This window comes from Rhinoraja longicauda, chromosome 1, assembly GCF_053455715.1.
Source record: "Rhinoraja longicauda isolate Sanriku21f chromosome 1, sRhiLon1.1, whole genome shotgun sequence".
NCBI classification, from domain to species: Eukaryota; Metazoa; Chordata; class Chondrichthyes; order Rajiformes; family Arhynchobatidae; genus Rhinoraja; species Rhinoraja longicauda.
Window position 1 is genome coordinate 128,371,673 of NC_135953.1, and position 18,763 is coordinate 128,390,435.

At 43.0% G+C, this 18,763-nt stretch overlaps 1 protein-coding gene across 1 annotated transcript in view; it reads right to left on the reverse strand.

The window, feature by feature from the left end:
- The window catches only part of pdgfc (platelet derived growth factor c), a 247,650-nt gene that overhangs the window by 121,708 nt on the left and 107,179 nt on the right, over window positions 1-18,763 (reverse strand). Inside the window, exon 2 of the mRNA XM_078406472.1 lies at window positions 16,356-16,551. Coding sequence (XP_078262598.1) covers window positions 16,356-16,551 — 196 coding nt within the window. The remainder of the gene's footprint in view (window positions 1-16,355; window positions 16,552-18,763) is intronic.

Here is an 18,763-nt window from a genome sequence, read left to right on the forward strand (position 1 = left end):
CATCATCCCTGGCCCCAATAGTAAAATCTTGAACTGATTGCAATTTGACATATTAATTCTGAAACATTAAACAGTTGCTCTTTCCACTGATACTGCCTGCCCTGTTGAGTGTTTTCACAGTTTTCAGTTTCTATCTCTCTCTCAGATCTGGTTTGAGAGTACAGCGGGCGTTGGTATAATGTGGAATTAAATAATCTTTTTTCGCTATGTAGTTAAAGGAAGATTTCAGTCCCTGGCATGAAAATAACCATCTCCTCCATTCTTGGTAATGTATCATAGATGCAACTGTATCTCTTCCGTGTGTAATTTTTGACCGCTCACAAGACTTTGGTAAAAGCCTCACGTAAGGTGCTGAATTAATTAAAATTGCAAACTTTCAGAGAGGATTTACTCCCAGATTGCTGTCCATATGAACTGGTCCTAGAAATCGACTTTGCAACATACACTGCAGAAATAAAACAAATACATAGAGGTTACAATGCTGAAAATGTGTCTTTCAGCTCAACCAGTCCATGTTGGTGTTCATCTCCAGGGTGGCAAATAGTTCAAAGCACATTCACCCGCTTCATCTCCATGTAGTTTTATGCACTATTCCTCCATTAATCGATCTAATCTGTCTAATCAGTACGAAACTGAGCTAAAAACATTGTACACACATTGAAATTTCACAGAAACTTTTCATTTGCCTAAGGCAATGGGTGTAAATAAACTGTGTTTATCTCTCATTTCTTCAGCCCATTGACCAGGACACTGCAGTACCTTGAATTTTGGTTCATTAGGATAATGTGTGCGGGGACTGAAAAACAAAGGGTACAATATGTAAACCTGTGTGATTGAAACAATTTCTACAAATGAGCTTGTTGTACCTGATAACAGTCACATTCGCACAGATATATATATCAACATAATGCTTCATGAATATTCTGTTAATAATCCTTGGCTTAGGCAGAGATATTGTTATGAAGCTATTGTGAGAGCAAATGCCCAAGCATAATTGCAAAAATAATGTTGTTTGCTCTCTGTCCTCATTATTCCCTGACTATTTATCCACAGATCTCCAATCTCATGGGGTTGGCCCCAGGTTCCACTTCAAAACCTTTTTCCAGAGCCATCAAAGAGTGGGAATTCGGAAGGTCAGTCCATAGTGGGGGGGGGGGGGGGGGGGGGGGGGGGGGGGGGGGTCGAGCTTGCAGCTTAAGCCAGAACCAGGAGTGCTTGTATGGTTCTGTTTGTTTGGACTTACATAGAGGCCATTAGACATATGGAGGAGACAATGTTTTACTGACAACGCTTTACTTTTCAGCCTAGTCCGAAGAAGGGTCTCGACCCGAAACGTCACCCATTCCTCTCCAGAGATGCTGCCTGTCCCGCAGAGTTACTCCAGCTTTTTGTGTCTATCTTCAATGCTTCAATGGTATCAGTTTTTGCAAGTCCCTGCCCAAATCCCTTGGAAATAACATGAACTCAAAGCAATTCTCAGCACTCAATGGTATCTTTCTTTCCTGGAAGTTTGAACTGGGTGAATGCCAAATGCTACCAAGGCTACACAAACAATTCAGTGATAGATTGGCTGCTGATATGGGTAGATCTCTGGATTCCTGAATGAGTTTCACTCAAATAATGGTCTTAAAGTTCTGAGTGCAATATATCATGTGCATTCTCTTTGAGTAACACTCTGTGTCTGCAGCAAAGTTTGAGCATTTACCCTAAGATTACTATTTCACATTGGCACAATTATTACTTAATTGTGTTTGACTCTGAGTACATAATGGGTGAAATGTTCATGTTGCTTGAACAGGAATTTGTAACATTGAACATTTTTCCTTTTGGATTTGCCTCTTAATTCTCCTTTGAAACACAATACATGAGAATCTGGCGAAGGAATAGATAAAATGTTTCAGGTAAGGGGTGACACATTAGCGCAGCGGTACAGTGCTGCCTTACAGTGCTTGCAGTGACGGAAACCTGGATTCGATCCCAACTACGGGTGCTGTCTGTATGGAGTTTGTACGTTCTCCCCATGACCACGTGGGTTTTCTCAGAGATCTTCGATTTCCGCCCACACTCCAAAGACATACAGGTTGGTAGGTTAATTGGATTGCATTCAGTTTTTTAAAAATTGTCCCTGGTGTATGTAGGATAGCGTTAATGTGCAGGAATCACTGGTCTGTGCAGATTCAGTGAGCCGAAAGGCCTGTTTTCGCACTGTATCTCTCAAACTAAAAGGTCATCTCAAATTAATTCTGTCCGAGTCATCCTTCCCCAACTTCTCTGCAACTTGAAACCAACTTAACTTGTTTTCTCATTTCCTTTGTTCTTATGTAGGGCCTTTGACAAGAAAGATTAAATCTGTATTATTCCACAATTGCTGCATGACCTCTTGAGTTTTTCCAGCATTTTGTGTGTTCATTTTCAGTCTCTTCAGATTTTTTTTTTCAATTTTTGTTTTAAGACACTGGCTGATTCTGTTCGCACTTCTCTTACAAGCAGTGAATTCATAGATAGTATATGCTCTCTGGGTAGTGAAGACCTTTGTGTATCTTTGTCCAAAATCTTAAACCTGTACCCTCTTATCCTTAAATCATCCACTGTTGAGAAAGCTCCACGTTGTCACAGACGATGTGCTCCCTCCATCCCAGTGTGACCTCCCTTCATTGTGCAGCAATGCTGCCATGCTGTTGCAGGTGGAAGCTACATAATAATATGTCTCCATATTGCCTTTGTCGATTTTAGTAAGGCACTTGACTTTGTTGAATATTCTCTTCTCTGGTGGTTTTCAAAATAAATGAATTAATCAGCCTCCTATCCCATTACCATGGCAACCAATACCAATGGATATTGATTCACCTGGTGCATTTCCTGTAAACTATTAAATTAAGCAAGGTGGTGTAAGAAAATAACTGCAGATGCTGGTGCAAATCGAAGGTATTTATTTCACAAAATGCTGGAGTAACTCAGCAGGTCAGGCAGCATCTCAGGAGAGAAGGAATGGGCGACGTTTTGGGTCGAGACCCTTCTTCAGACTGATTAAGCAAGGTAGTTTCCTTACCCTTATATTATTTACTCTATCCTTGGATTGAGAGCTAGAGTTAGCTGCATATCATATCATATCATATCATATCATATCATATCATATCATATCATATCATATCATATATATACAGCCGGAAACAGGCCTTTTCGGCCCTCCAAGTCCGTGCCGCCCAGCGATCCCCGTACATTAACACTATCCTACACCCACTAGGGACAATTTTTACATTTACCCAGCCAATTAACCTACATACCTGTACGTCTTTGGAGTGTGGGAGGAAACCGAAGATCTCGGAGAAAACCCACGCAGGTCACGGGGAGAACGTACAAACTCCTTACAGTGCAGCACCCGTAGTCAGGATCATGTGATACCTCCACCAGTATCATCCTAACGACATAATATTATAACGTCACGGCCAAAATGTAATCACAATCCTGTGAAGTAGTATTTGATGGCCTTTCTGAGAATAACATGCAACATTTACTGATTTTATTTGGCTGTGCCACAGTTCTTCACACATCCGTGATTTGGATACGAATGCAAGTGGTATGATCAGAATAGTTGCAGATTGCGTGAGATTTTAGTGATGGTGTTGATAGGGAGGAGGATGGTGAGAAGCTACAGGATGACAAAGATCAGATGGCAAAGATGGACAGAGCAAAGGCATGTGGGATTCAATCATGATTTAATGCAAGGCAAGGAAGTTTGCAAGGATTAGTAATTCAAACTCATTAAAAAAACACAATAGGGCCATGGGAATATTGATCTCGGAGTAAAAATTCAAGGTAGTGGTGCAAGTAGAAGCAGTGGTGGAGAAGGAATACATACTACTGTCATTAGCTGGAACTTGGAACACAGGAGCTTAGAGGCTATGGTGCAACTTTACAAAGTTGTGTATGACATGACTGATGCAAGCTGTTAAACTCCATGCTAGTCTATAGTTTAGGCTTGGCATGATTATTGCTACGTTGTTTACCTCTCACTATGTTGAATATCTAGCATTATTGCAGGCATCATTTTTTTTTGTTGTTGATTAGGGACAATTAAGGGGAAATCTGTAACAAATAAAGGAGACATGGGAGTCCTCGGTCTCTGTAAACTGCAATTTGTGGAGACATTGAAACCCCTGTCTATTCTAGATTTTTTTTTAACAAGATTAAAAACTGAATCTAAGCCTTTAGAAAGGTCTTTGCCAAGCTGATGTCAGCAGTCACAGAGCTATCTAGAACTGAATGGTTTTTAATAAGCTGTCGTTCAGCTTTATTTCTAGTGATAATGGAAGTGCTGGGTTTTTGTCAGTGGATGGTTGGTATAGGACTTTGATATTAATCGTATAAAAGTCATAGAGTCTTATAGCAATGAAACAGCCCTTCATTTAGTCAGAGAGTCAAGCAGCACCGAAACAGCCCCTCCATGCTGACCATCAATACTAATCCCATGCATCACTACCAGGTCCATAGCTATCTATAACTGGCTTAAATATTGCAGGAGTATCTATCCCCACCACTCCCTCATGCAATGTGTTCCAGATTCCACCCAATCTCCGGGTGAAAAGCTCTTCCTTGGATCTCTTCCAAACTTTTTACCTCTTACGTTAAACTTATGCCCTTTAGTTTTAGATATCTCTGTTCGGGGAGCTGTTTCTCACAATTTACACCCTCATCAAGTCTTCATTTCATTCAGGTCATTCGGGTACACTTCATTCTGGTCTCTCTCAGTCTCCTCTGCTCCAAGGAAACAGAAATCCAGCTTATTCAGTCTCTCCTTTTAACCGAAGCTCTCCATCTCAACCAACATTTCCAGTGGACTTCCTCTGCATCATCTTCAGTGAAATCACATCTTCTATGGTGTGGTGACAGAACTGTACACAGCATGGTGACAGAACTGTACACAGAACTGTAAGCATTCAGTCCTAGATAGCTCTGTGCCTGCTGACATCAGCTTGACAAAGACCTTTCTCAAGGCTTAGATTCAACTGCTTCAGTTTTTAGTCATGTTAAAAGAAACTCTAGAAAAGACAGGGGTTTCAATGTCTCCACAAAATGCCAAGTTTACAGAGACCTAGGCCTCCCATGTCTTCTTTATTGGTTAAAGATTTCCCCTTAATTGGCCCTAATCAAAAAAAGGTGTTGCCTGCAATAATGCTAGATACTCAACATAGTGAGAGGTGAGCCCATACCAATAACAAAGTACTATAACTATACGCCGTGCCAAGCGTAAACTAGAGACTAGCATGGAGTTTAACAGCTTGCATCAGTCATGTCATTATACATGGACTACAAATAACTGGCAAAGAGTGATCTGAGAAGTGAATTAGAAAAAAGCCAATAGGATCTCCCAGACTCCATGAGGACCAAGTTAAGCACCACAGACAATTTGCTGAACTGAAATGAAATGCGAGTACGAACTTTGCTTTGTAGCAACACTGACCAGTTCTGCTGTCGTTTGTCCATCCATAATATTTACTCAGTTATTCTCTCTATGTTTGATGTGCTGGCCATTTTCCACAGCTCTCACCTGGACCACAGTGTTACATGTCCATCTGTTTGCTCACTCACAAATTGCCCTCATTGATCAAGCAACTAGATGACTTTTATCAACACTTTATCACCATGGCAACCTTGGCCTCAGCCTATTAAAGATATTCACTTTAGACGATCCATTATTCTCTCAACCTCAGGGACTAACTTGTTTTTCACCTTTTCTCAGTTCTGATGAAGATTTCAACCTGAACCATTAACCTTCTTCCTCTTTCTGAAGATGCTGCCTGACCTGCTGAGTGTATCCAACATTGTCTGTCTTCCTTTGGTGCCTTTCAGGCTTCGCAAAATCATGGCAGGCGTTGTCAGTACTTCTTCCACGTGACAGCTCCTCTCCAATAATCTGCTGGATGATACTCACTCTGGGTTTCACCAGGACTGTTCAGCTCCACATCTCAACACACTGCTAGCCCAAATGTGGATCAAACTACTGAATTCCAGAGCCGACGTCAGAGTGACTGCCCTTGACATGAAGACTGAATGAATGAATGAACTTACTGTATGCAATGAATTAACTTACTGTATGCAATGAGCACCAATTGGGAACTGTTCTGTTGAAGTAATACCTCACCCAAAGGAAATGTGTAGGAAGGAACTGCAGATGCTGGTTTAAACCAAAGACAGACACAAAATGCTGGAGTAACTCAGAGGGACAGGCAACATCTTGGAGTAACTCAGCGGGACAGGCAGCATCTCTGGAGTAACTCAGTGGGACAGGCAGCATCTTTGGAGTAACTCAGTGGGACAGGTAGCATCTCTGGAGTAACTCAGCGAGACAAGACGCTGCCTGTCTCGCTGAGTTACTCCAGCATTTTGTGTCTATCTTATCCAAAGGAAGATGGTCATGATTGTCGTAGGCCAATCAGCCGCAGGATTGCTACGGACATTCTGCGGGCCAGTGCCATCAGTCTGACCACCTTCACCCACTTCATCATGAAGGGGAACCAAAATCCCGGTGGGCAGCTTTGCTAGACAGGTGAGTTCCTCTCTACACAGGTGAGTTTACATGGGGGTGAGATCCAATGCAGGACTGAGGCAGGTTGGACTTCAGTATGGATGAATATTTCTTCTCAGTTGCTACCCTGGAGAAAGACATGAAGACCGGGGAACTTGGGCTAGTCAATGGAAATGTCTTGAGGGCAGTCACTATTACGGTCGAGGAGGTGCTGAATGTCATAACGCGCATAAGGTTAGACAAATCCCCCAGGACTGATCAGATATATCCGAGGACACTGTGGGAAGCTGGAGAGTAAATGACTGGCGCCTTAGCTGAAATATGTCAGTCGTCATTAAATAGACAATAGACAATAGGTGCAGGAGTAGGCCATTCGGCCCTTCTAGCCAGCACCACCATTCAATGTGATCATGGCTGATCATTCTCAATCAGTACCCAGTTCCTGCCTTCTCCCCATACCCCCTGACTCCGCTATCCTTAAGAGCTCTATCTAGCTCTAGCTCTATCATACGGATGTGGTGCCAGAAGACTGGAGGTTGGTAAATGTTCTGCCTTTATGTTTGAGGGCTGCAAGGAAATGCCTGGGAACTGTAGTCCAGTAAGCCTAACAGCCATGGTCAGAAAGTTACTAGAGAGTATTCTGAGGGATTATTGTAAAATATATATGCATTTAGACAGACAAGGGCTGATTAGGGATGATCAACATAGGTTTTTAAAGATGTAACCGAAAAGCGTGATGCGGGTAGAGTTGCAGACGTTGTCTATTTGGATTTCAGCAAGGCATTTGTCAAGGTTCACCATGGTAGCTTGCTCTGGAAGGTTAGATCCCATGGGATCCAGGGAGAGCTAGACAACTGGATAGAAACTTAGCTTCTTGGAAGGAAGCAGAGAGGGGATGGGGGAAATTAGTTTTCAGACTGGAGGCCTGTGATTATGTGTGCCTCAAGGATTGGTGCTGGGTACATTGTTGTTTGAGGTTTATTTCAAGGATTTGGATGAGAACGGACAATGCAAGAACGTAAGTTTGCAAATGACACTAAAGTGGATGGTATTGTAGATAGCGAAGATGGTTATCAAAGGTTACAGCAGGATCTTTTCAGTTTTGTGTTCAGTTTTGGTCACCCTGCTTTAGGAAAGATGTTGTTAAGCTAGAAAAAGTGCAGAGAAAATTTACGAGGATGTTGCCAGTAGTTGAGGGCCTGAGCTTTCAGGAGAAGTTGGGCATGCTAAGACTGCATTCATTGGAGCATAGAAGGATGAGAGGTGATCTTATAAAGATGTATAAGATCATGAGGGGAATTGATAGGGTTGATGCGTAGAGTCTTTTACCCAGAGTAGGTTAATCAAGAACCAGAGAACATAGATTTATAGAGGGAGGGGAAAGATTTAATAGGAGTTATTAGGGGAAAGATTTAATAACACAGAGGCTGGTAGTACTTGGAATGAACTGCCAGAGGAGTTGGTTGAGGCATAAATATTTAAAAGTCATTTGGATAAACACATGGATAGGAAAGGTTTAGAGGGATATGGACCAAACGCAGGCAGGTGGGACTAGTGTAGGTGGGGCACCTTGGTCAGCATGGGAAAGGTTTAGAGGGATATGGACCAAACGCAGGCAGGTGGGACTAGTGTAGGTGGGGCACCTTGGTCGGCATGAGAAAGCTGGGCTGAAGGGGCTGTTTCCATGCCACATGACACTATGACTATCAGAAATCTTCCTTTCATGGTAAGATCAGAAATGAGGATGTCCGCCGATGATTATTCAACATCATCAGTCATACATCATCAACATCATACATCAACCATCAATATCATACATACAACATTAGTCACTACTCTTCAACAAGTAAGGCAACTCATTCTTGCACATAATAAAACCTAAACATCGTGCCTCATAAGTAAGTAATAACATCTCTGGAGACGCAAGAGACTGCAAATGCTATTATCAGGAGCAAAACACAAAGTGCGAGAGGAACCCTCTCACTTTCTTCAAATTAAAGGTGTAACCACAGATGCTTGCATGGGTCTCAGCAGTGCCTGTCTTTTTGATGATTATATTGAACACTCCTTATTCCAAACAAACCCTGGAACCATTTCTACTCTACGTCAATGACTGCATCGGGGCTGCCTCGTGCACTTAGGCAAAATTTGTTGATTTAATCTACTTTACTGTTAACTCCAACCTGCCCTCAAATTCCCTTCTGCAATCTCTGACACCTCTCTCCCATTTCTCAATCTCCCTGTCTCCATCACAGGGGATAGACTATTGATTAAGACTATTAGAAACCCACAGACTTCCTTGACGATATCTCCTCCCACCCTGCTTCTCGCAAGGACAATCCTTACTCTCAATTTCTCCATTTCTGCCACATCTGCTTCCAAGATGAGGTTTTCGATTCTACAACGGATGAGAAGTCCTCTTTCTTCAGTAAAACGTGGTTTCCCCACCCAAGATGATGTCCTCACCCATATCTCCTTTGTGTCCCGCAGTTCTGTTCTCACTCACCCTCCCCTCAGATGGAACAAGGAGAGATTTACGCTGCTCCTCATCGTCCACCCACCAGCCTTCGCATCCAACTCTGCCACCTCCATCATGATCTCACCAGCGGTCACATCTTCCCCACCCCACCCCATTCTGTTTCCGTAGTAACCGACTCCTTGGTTCACTCATCCGTTCCCACCAATCCACCGCTCGATTCCCCTCCATTTGCCTTTTTCTTCCCTTGTCTGTGTCCACCCATGACCCACTTACTGTGTCACTGCTCATCGCACTGCCTTCCAACTCCACCCACTTGGCTCCTTCCGCCCATCATTTCCCACCCTTCCTCGGTCCGCTTACAGCCCACTGGCCTCCGTCTCCACCTCTCCTCTCCGTGCCAGTTACCTTCCCCTCTCCACTCTGATGCGGACTCTCGACCTGGAACTGGAACTGTTTATTTGCCTCTGCACATGCTGCTCGACCCCCTGAATTCCTTTAACAGTTCGTTTTGTAGTAACCCAGCTTTTGTTGTGCCCACTTGTGGACATCATCCTATGTGAAGGTCTGGAGAAGGTACAGAGTGAAATTACTTGAATGATTCCAGGGATGAGGGCCCGGAGGAGTCTTGGTTTTTCCCCTTGGAGCAGAAGAGGAAGATTGAAAGCCGTATAGAGTCTAGGCAGACGGCATCTCTGGAGAAAAGGAGTAGGATGTTCCGGGTCGAGACCCTTCCTCAAACTCTTCCATCTGAAGAAGGGTCGCGGCCCGAAACGTCACCTACTCCTTTTCTCCAGAGATGCTGCCTGTCCCGCTGGGTTACTCCAGCTTTTTGTGTCTATCTTCGGTTTAAACCAGCATCTGCAGTTCCTTTCTACACAGAGTCTGGGCAGAGTCGGTTCAGAGGCACACTTCCTATTTGCAGAAGGACTTGGAACCAGAGGAGAGGGAATAAAGATGACTGGGATAAGAATATAAAGTGACATGAGGGAAATTTCTTTACACAGCAAGTCATTAGGATCTGGAATGCACTGCCAGGTGGAGCCACGCAGACAGACTCAATTGTTTGAAATGGATCTGGGTAAGTACTTGAAAGAAAAGAATTGGCAGAGCTCTGGCAAATGGAGGGGGAGTAAGAATTAGTTAGATGGCTTTTGTATTGAGCCAGTACTGACTTGACAGTTGAACACCCACCTACTGTACACTAACATTTTTATGATTCTGTGAACTGCTGGAGAATGCAGACTTTCAATGGGAGAAAGGCTAACAGTGTATCCTTGACACTCACGTCCCCCATCATCCACATACCAGGCATCATCATTGACTCAATACTCAGCCGGACCAACCAAATCCGTTACTGGGCCACCACAACAGCTCTGCAGATGGGTATCCTGTGGCAAACAAGTCACCTCCACACACTGCACAGCCTTTCAACTATCTACAAGGAACACAGCAGGAGAATGTTGGGATACTAAAGAAAAATAGAACATTCTGTAAGGCAAGGCCAAGCCAGTCAAAATGGAAACAACATCAACAATCTGATAGACACAAAATGCTGGAGTAACTCAGCGGGACAGGCAGCATCTCTGGATTGAAGGAATGGGTGACTTCTTCAAACTGAGCGACTCTTGACCCGAAACATTAGCCATTCCTTCTCTCCAGAGATGCTGCCTGTCCCGCTGAGTTACTCGAGCATTCTGTGTCTATCTTCCGTGTAAACCGGCATCAGCAGTTCCTTCCTACACATCAACAATCTAATTTTCATTTGCACGTTAACAAAATATTCTCTGCTCATCCGAATGAGTGCACCTCCCACAGTTCTCAAGACCAACAATAACATGCCAGAGAAAATAACTTATCTAAATGGATTACCATCCACCACATTAATGCATTATGGGAGAATCACAAAATACAGCATTAATCTTGCAGGATAGTGAGTGGGCGGATGCATGGCAGATGCAGTTTAATGTGTTTAAGTGTGAGGTTATCCACTTTGGTGGTAAGAATAGAAAGGCAGTATAGTGCAGCCAATGCCAAGGCCCTGTGGGGGAGGACCACAGTCTAGGGTCCTTCCGCTGCTGGACATGGGGGGCAGGGTGTGGTGGAGAGAGACGCCCCTCCAAATATGGGATATGTATGTAAATGTATGTAAATGTCTAAGTAAATGCCTGTATTGAATATGTAACCTCCGGAAATGTCGGATGGGTTTGTTTAAAAATGATGTTTTGTAAATGATATTTATAACTTGAATAAAGTATTTTTTGATATAAAAAAAAAAAAAAAAAAAAAGATTATTATCTGAATGGTGTCAAGTTAGGAAAAGGGGACGTACAACGAGATCATATCATATCATATCATATATATACAGCCGGAAACAGGCCTTTTCGGCTCACCAAGTCCGTGCCGCCCAGCGATCCCCGCACATTAACACTATCCTACACCCACTAGGGACAATTTTTACATTTACCCAGCCAATTAACCTACATACCTGTACGTCTTTGGAGTGTGGGAGGAAACCGAAGATCTCGGAGAAAACCCACGCAGGTCACGGGGAGAACGTACAAACTCCTTACAGTGCAGCACCCGTAGTCAGGATCGAACCTGAGTCTCCGGCGCTGCATTCGCTGTAAAGCAGCAACTCTACCGCTGCGCTACCGATCTGGGTGTCCTAGTGCATCAGTCACTGAAAGGAAGCATGCAGGTACAGCAGGCAGTGAAGAAAGTCAATGGAATGTTGGCCTTCATAACAAGAGGAGTTGAGTATAGGAGCAAAGAGGTCCTTCTGCAGTTGTACAGGGCCCTACTGAGACTGCACCTGGAGTACTGTGTGCAGTTTTGGTCTCCAAATTTGAGGATATTCTTGCTATTGAGGGCGTGCAGCGTAGGTTTACTAGGTTAATTCCCGGAATGGCGGGACTGTCGTATGTTGAAAGACTGGAGCGACTAGGCTTGTATGCACTGGAGTTTAGAAGGTTGAGAGGGGATCTTATCAAAACATATAAGATTATTAAGGGGTTGGACATGTTAGAGGCAGGAAACACGCTCCCAATGTTGGGGGAGTCCAGAACTAGGAGCCACAGTTTAAGAATAAGGGGTAGGCCATTTAGAACGGAGATGAGGATAAATCTTTTTCAGTCAGAGAGTTGTAAATCTGTGGAATTCTCTGCCTCAGAAGGCAGTGGAGGCCAATTCTCTGAATGCATTCAAGAGAGAGCTAGATAGAGCTCTTAAAAATAGCGGAGTCAGGGGGTATGGGGAGAAAGCAGGAATGGGGTACTGATTGAGAATGATCAGCCATGATCACATTGAATGGTGGTGCTGGCTCGAAGGGCCGAACGGCCTACTCCTGCACCTATTGTCTATTATCTATTGTCTATTGATACTTATTTGTACCACCCTAAAACACAATATCACAAAAAAAGACAAGGGCAGCAGAAGGTTCTGCTCCAGCTCACATGGCACCCTGTCTTGGAAAGATATCATTCCTTCACCATGGCTGGTTCTAATACCTGCAACCACCACCACCTCCAGTATTGCATGAAAACCTACACCCGGAAGATCTGCAGTTTCTTGTCTCTCCAGATAATAACGAAAGTGAGACACTCAGACAAATACCCCAGATTCCCCAGATCAGTGGAGGCAATTATATCTCACTTCGATAATCCTAATGCCATTCTTCATTGGGTTTCTTTTAACCTTGATAGTCATAACATTCAGCTTCGTGCTCAGGAGCCCAGGTAAAGCTCCATCGTCAAAGAATGAAGCAACACCCCTCTCGACCAACCAGCCTGCCAAACGGTACAGCAGCTGAGATTGGATAGGAATCATGACCTGCCCGAGTGAGCAGAGAGCTGAACAAACTCTAAAGAAATATGATTTTAACTCTGATGGTTTTAATTCCATAATTGGAAGAGTGTTATACATTCAGGGAGCCTGGCAACTCATATATAGTTCTGGGTGCACATGAAGGGTCAGGGGTTGGGAGGGAGCACATAAGTGCAGTCTGATACTCCCTAGGTCATTGTCATAAGGAATAGGAGTAGAATTAGGAGTAGAATTAGGCCATTCAGCCCATCTTCTACTATTCAATCATGGCTGATCTATCTCTCCTTACCTCATTCTCCTACCCATAACCTCTAACACCTGTACAAATCAAGAATCTATCTATCTCTCCCTATCTCTAAATATCCACTGACGGCCTCCACAGCCTTCTGTGTCAAAGAATTCCACAGATTCACCACTCTCTGACTAAAGAAATTTCGCCTCATCTCCTTCCTAAAGGAATGTCCTTTAATTCTGAGTCTATGACCTCTAGTCCTAGACCAAAGGGCGGCACGGTAGCGCAGCGGTTGAGTTGCTGCTTTACAGCGAATGCAGCGCCGGAGACTCAGGTTCGATCCTGACTACGGGTGCTGCACTATAAGGAGTTTGTACGTTCTCCCCGTGACCTGCGTGGGTTTTCTCCGAGATCTTCGGTTTCCTCCCACACTCCAAAGACGTACAGGTATGTAGGTTAATTGGCTGGGTAAATGTAAAAATTGTCCCTAGTGGGTGTAGGATAGTGTTAATGTACGGGGATCGCTGGGCGGCACGGACTTGGAGGGCCGAAAAGGCCTGTTTCCGGCTGTATATATATGATATGATATGATAGACTCTCCCACTAGTGGAAACATCCTCTCCACATTCACTCTATCCAAGCCTTTCTGTCAGAGAGTTGTGAATCTGTGGAATTCTCTGCCTCAGAAGGCAGTGGAGGCCAATTCTCTGAATGCATTCAAGAGAGAGCTGGATAGAGCTCTTAAGGATAGCAGAGTCAGGGGGTATGGGGAGAAGGCAGGAACGGGGTACTGATTGAGAATGATCAGCCATGATCACATTGAATGGCGGTGCTGGCTCAAAGGGCCGAATGGCCTCCTCCTACACCTATTGTCTATTGTCTATTGTCTGTCCAATCTCTTCCTGTAGCTAATCCAGCCATTGTTCTGGTAAACCTCCTCTACACTTTTTCCAAAGCCTCCACATCCATCCTTAATGGGGTGAAATGAAATGACCTGGAAACAAAAGTTAAGGTGTAAGTGGCATTCACCTCTGCAGGCAAAGTAGGCCAGACAGAGGTACATGGCTAGAACTCTGCTTCCAGAAGATAACAGGTCACTGAAACCATTGCTTTGGAAGTGACGTGTCTTACACACTCTTGGGGGTCAGGACATTGCGAAAAGGGCTCCATTTTCCTCTCTGGCTTTGGGCTTTGGACGAGCTAAATTGATTTTAGATCCTCAGAGCAAGTGCATTCCTTCTCTTCTCTTTTAAATCAGAGTGACTGAATATCTTGGAAGGATCCTGCTGCTCAGGATGATTCAGCATAGATTTGTAAAATGTAGAAAATATCCAAAGAGCACAACTGAAAAGCTTGTAGAAGAACTAAAATGCTAAAGAGGGAAATATATTTGGATACTTTTTGTTTGGACTTCCAGAAGGCTTCGAATAGTCTCACAAATAGATCGTTAACCAAGGTTTAAAACCATAGCACATATGTTAATCAAATTATTGGCCCAATGGGAAATTTAGTGAGTGACTGGAGAGGAAATTGAGCAGGAAGATTTGAATAGATGTTTCCCACAAAGATCTGTGTTCAGGAATTGATGCATCTTACATTTGTGGCACCTTACAACCCAACGGTATGAATATTGATTTCTCTAACTTCAAGTAACCCTTGCATTCCCTCTCTCTCCATCCATCCCCCACCATAATCGTCCTACTGTTGTCCTGCTTAGTCTCACTGTTATTATTCACTCGTTATCACCTTCCCCGCAACCAACAATGCACTATTGTGGCCTCCACATTTCCTTGATCATTGTTGCTGGCTTTCCTTTTGCATACCTTTTATTCATTTGTTCTTTGTATCTTTTCATACCTCTAGTGTCCCTCTCCCCTGAATCTCGGCCTGAAGAAGGGTCTACTAAGAAACATCTCCTATTCCTTTACTCCAGAGATGCTGCCTGACCTGTTGAGTTACTCCAGCATTTTGTGTCTACCTTATTTATGAACTTTGATAACGGGATAACAAACAGCGAGGTAAATATTTGTCCATTGCATGATTTCAATTCGATCCTATCAACTTCAAATAAGGATAAGAATTGTAAAACTAATTAATGGTCTCACATTGACTGGTAAACTATGAACATAGAGTATTGGCAATAAAAAAGGTAGTTTTGTTTTTATTCCCTAAACTGGATGTATTCATTTATTAAAAGATTCCGAGATTAATAATCTGTGATAGGAATGTTTCAAATATAAAATGGTATTGGTAATCCAGGGGGAAATGGTATCAGGAGAATATTGGGAGATTGAAGAACACCTTCAGACACTGCATTAAACTTGAAGGATTGAAGCCACCTCGGAAATCAAATACAGAAAAAATACAAATGTTTACGGATGCAGACCAATGGTATCAAAGGCAACATTGTCTAAAAAAACACTTTGATTCAAAACTGTGTACATTGGAGAGGGCGTGGGTGGGGAGTGGGTGAGAGTGGGTCTTTGCGGAAAGTAGTGGATCCATGGCAACAATATTGCATTGAATGAGGCACAAGTTATCATTCATGATATAAGTACCCAAACCTGCAAGAAATATAGAAAAGGGTTTTCCTCTGCAGGATCTCCAATGGTGTCATTGGAAATCAAATGGACATTGTTAACTGGGATGGGAAGGGTGTGAAATGAGATAAAGAGAATATTGAGATGAATGGAAAGTTTGGACATAAGAGTTAGGGAAGTGATAGCAAAGAAAGGATTAGTATCAGGGTAATGGAAACCAAAAGAAAGGACAGATCGAACCTCTGGGACATTGGAGGAATTGGCATCATCAGGGGAAGGTCATTGGGACATCAGATGTAATCAGATTAGATTGGGAGAAGGTAGTCATACAGCACGGAAACAGCCCTTCGGCCCGACATGCCCATGTCAACTCAGATGCATCATCAATGCTACTCCCACTGGCCTACATTTGGCCCATATCCCTCTAAACCCTTCTTATCCATATACCAAGTCTTGGCATCCATAGGTGCCAGGATCCATAGGTTGGCAGTGGGTTTGCAGACACATTAGAAGCACCAAGAACATTGCGAGCAATAGGAGAATCTAACCCTATTTGTTTGCATGTCATTTAAGCACAATATGTATTTTTACCCCTCAGAAATTGTGAATAATAATTTTTAGTGTCTGATTTTAGCTTGACGACTTCCCTTTAATTGATAATTGGCATCCTTCTCATGGAAGGTCTCCTGTCAAGGAGTTCTCAGTTCACCTCCTATCAGCATAGCTGGATTATTCTTCTCAGAAAGAGACACTCACTTGCAAAGTCCGTTCTCGGGTTCCTCAAGTCCAAACCTTTCATCGAAGGCGAGTTGTATTTGCATATTCTCATCAGCTGCTATTAGTCTCCACACCAGCACAACATCCCGAGGATAACTCTGAGGAAATCGTGGACTCTGCACAGACCCATCCTCTGATATGGTGATAATTTTTTCATGCTGATGATCATGTACTCCTAATTTAAGAAGAAAGTCAGTGTAATTATTTATGTAAAATAACGATCTACTTCTCAACCATGATTTATTTCATGCATTTAATTTTATCTAACAGAACAAGAACAAACATGCAATGAATATAAATCCCAAAACAAACCCCATCATGGATAATGAAACAAGAGCACACATATTCGAATGTAATGTTGGTAATCTGGAATGTATTTAACCATTCAATATATCAGATTATTTTTAACAGGTATCTGCTGGATGTTCTCTCAAGATGCAGACCTCTGGCACAAGGCCTGTTCTTTTATCACACACTTGGCTACAGGTTAAAAAACTTTGAAAAATAAATAACACATGCTGTTAGGATTTTTCAGACTTTGCTTTCATTCAGACCCAGACATCACAGAGGCTTCAAACAGTGAAAGCCACTTGTTTTCTTTCCGGTAGTTTCGTAGGTTGGTTGAATATCAAAGAATAATTTTGCATTGTTTTAATAGTCAGCATTTCTGATCATCGTTTCCTCATCCTGTTTCATTGTTTCAAAAAGGAGTGTTAAGATGAACGCTGGAATTGAGGTAAAATTTAATTTTTGATTACTGGAACAACACAGCAACATTGAGATGCACATCTGTTGATTGTTGTTCAGTGTACTGGTCAGTTCTTTTTTTTGGTCCTTTAGCATTCAGGACATGAAGGTTCCCTGAAAGTGGCTTCACGGACAGATACGGTGGTTACGAAGGCATTTGGTACATTGACCTTCATTGTTCAGGGTATGGAGTACAGATGGGATATTATGTTACAGCTGTATAACACGATCGTAAGGCCGCATTTGGAGCATTGTAGTCAGTTTTGGTCACCATGGTGTAGGAAAGATGTTATTAAGCTGAAAAGCGTGCACAGCAGATTTACGAGGATGCTGCCAAGACTCGAGGGCCTGAGCTATAGTGAGAGGTCTTTATTGCTTGGAGCGCAGGAGGCTGAGGGGTGACCTTATAGAAGTGTATACAATTGTGAGGGGAATAGAAAGGATGAAGGCATAGTGTCTTTTACGCAGAGGAGGCCAATCAAAAAACAGAGGACGTAGGTTTAATAATAATAATAATAATAATAAATTTCATTTGTATTGCGCTTTTCTGGAAACTCAAAGACGCTTTACGGAGTAAGTAAAACATAAAAATAAATAAATAAACGAACAAAAAAGGAAGGATAAGGAGAAGCGAAGGTCAGTGGTTGAAGGCAGTGTTGAACAGGTGAGTCTTAAGTGATGTTTTGAATGTGGTGAGTGAGGAGGAGTCTCTGACGGTTTGAGGTAGTGAGTTCCAGAGGGTGGGAGCAGCGATGGAGAAAGCCCTGTCCCCCCAGGATCTGTGTTTGGTCCGGATGGGGGGGGGGGGGGGGACAGGAGGTTAGCAGCAGCAGAGCGGAGGGTGCGGGTGGGAGTGTGTCTGTGGAGGAGGTCAGTCAGGTAGGATGGGGCCAGGTTATGGAGGGCTTTGTAGGTCATGAGGAGGATTTTGTACTGGTAAGAGGAGATTTAATAGCACTAATAGATTTTAATAATAATGATTTTGATAATAAATAATAATTACTATACAATTTAATAGTAATAATACCAGTGTATAGATGTTCACTGGTTACCCATAGGACCTGTTACCATACGGTATCTCTAAATTAAACTAAACTAAACTAAACTAAGCAGACTGGACCATGTGGGGACCAAGCCTCTGGTCATATAACCTTACTGCCCATTGTTTTAGCACAATGATGGCCTTTTGGCACCTTATTAATGTTCTTAAAAGGTTTGAATAATTAAATGCAGATATTTTAAACTGGCTCAAAAATGTACACATGTACATATTTCCTCAATATAAATCAAACTACCATGATAAAGTAAAATGTAGAAAAATAAGTTAACTTTGTCACCGATTCTCACAAAGAGCCACGCAGTCGCACAGCTGGGCGAGCTGCCGCCTCACGGTGCCACAGACCTGGGTTTGATCCCTGATCTCAGGTGCTGTCTGTGTGGAGTTTGCACGTTCTCCCTGTGACTGCATGAGTTTCTTCTGCATCGGCAGACTTCCTCCCCTCACAAAAACGTGCATATTTGTAGGTTAATTGGCCTCTGTAAATCACCTCTGGTTTGTAAGGGGTGGATGAGATAGTAGGATAACGGAGGACTAGTGTGAATGGGTGATCAATAGTTGCAGTGAACATGGTAGGCTGTAG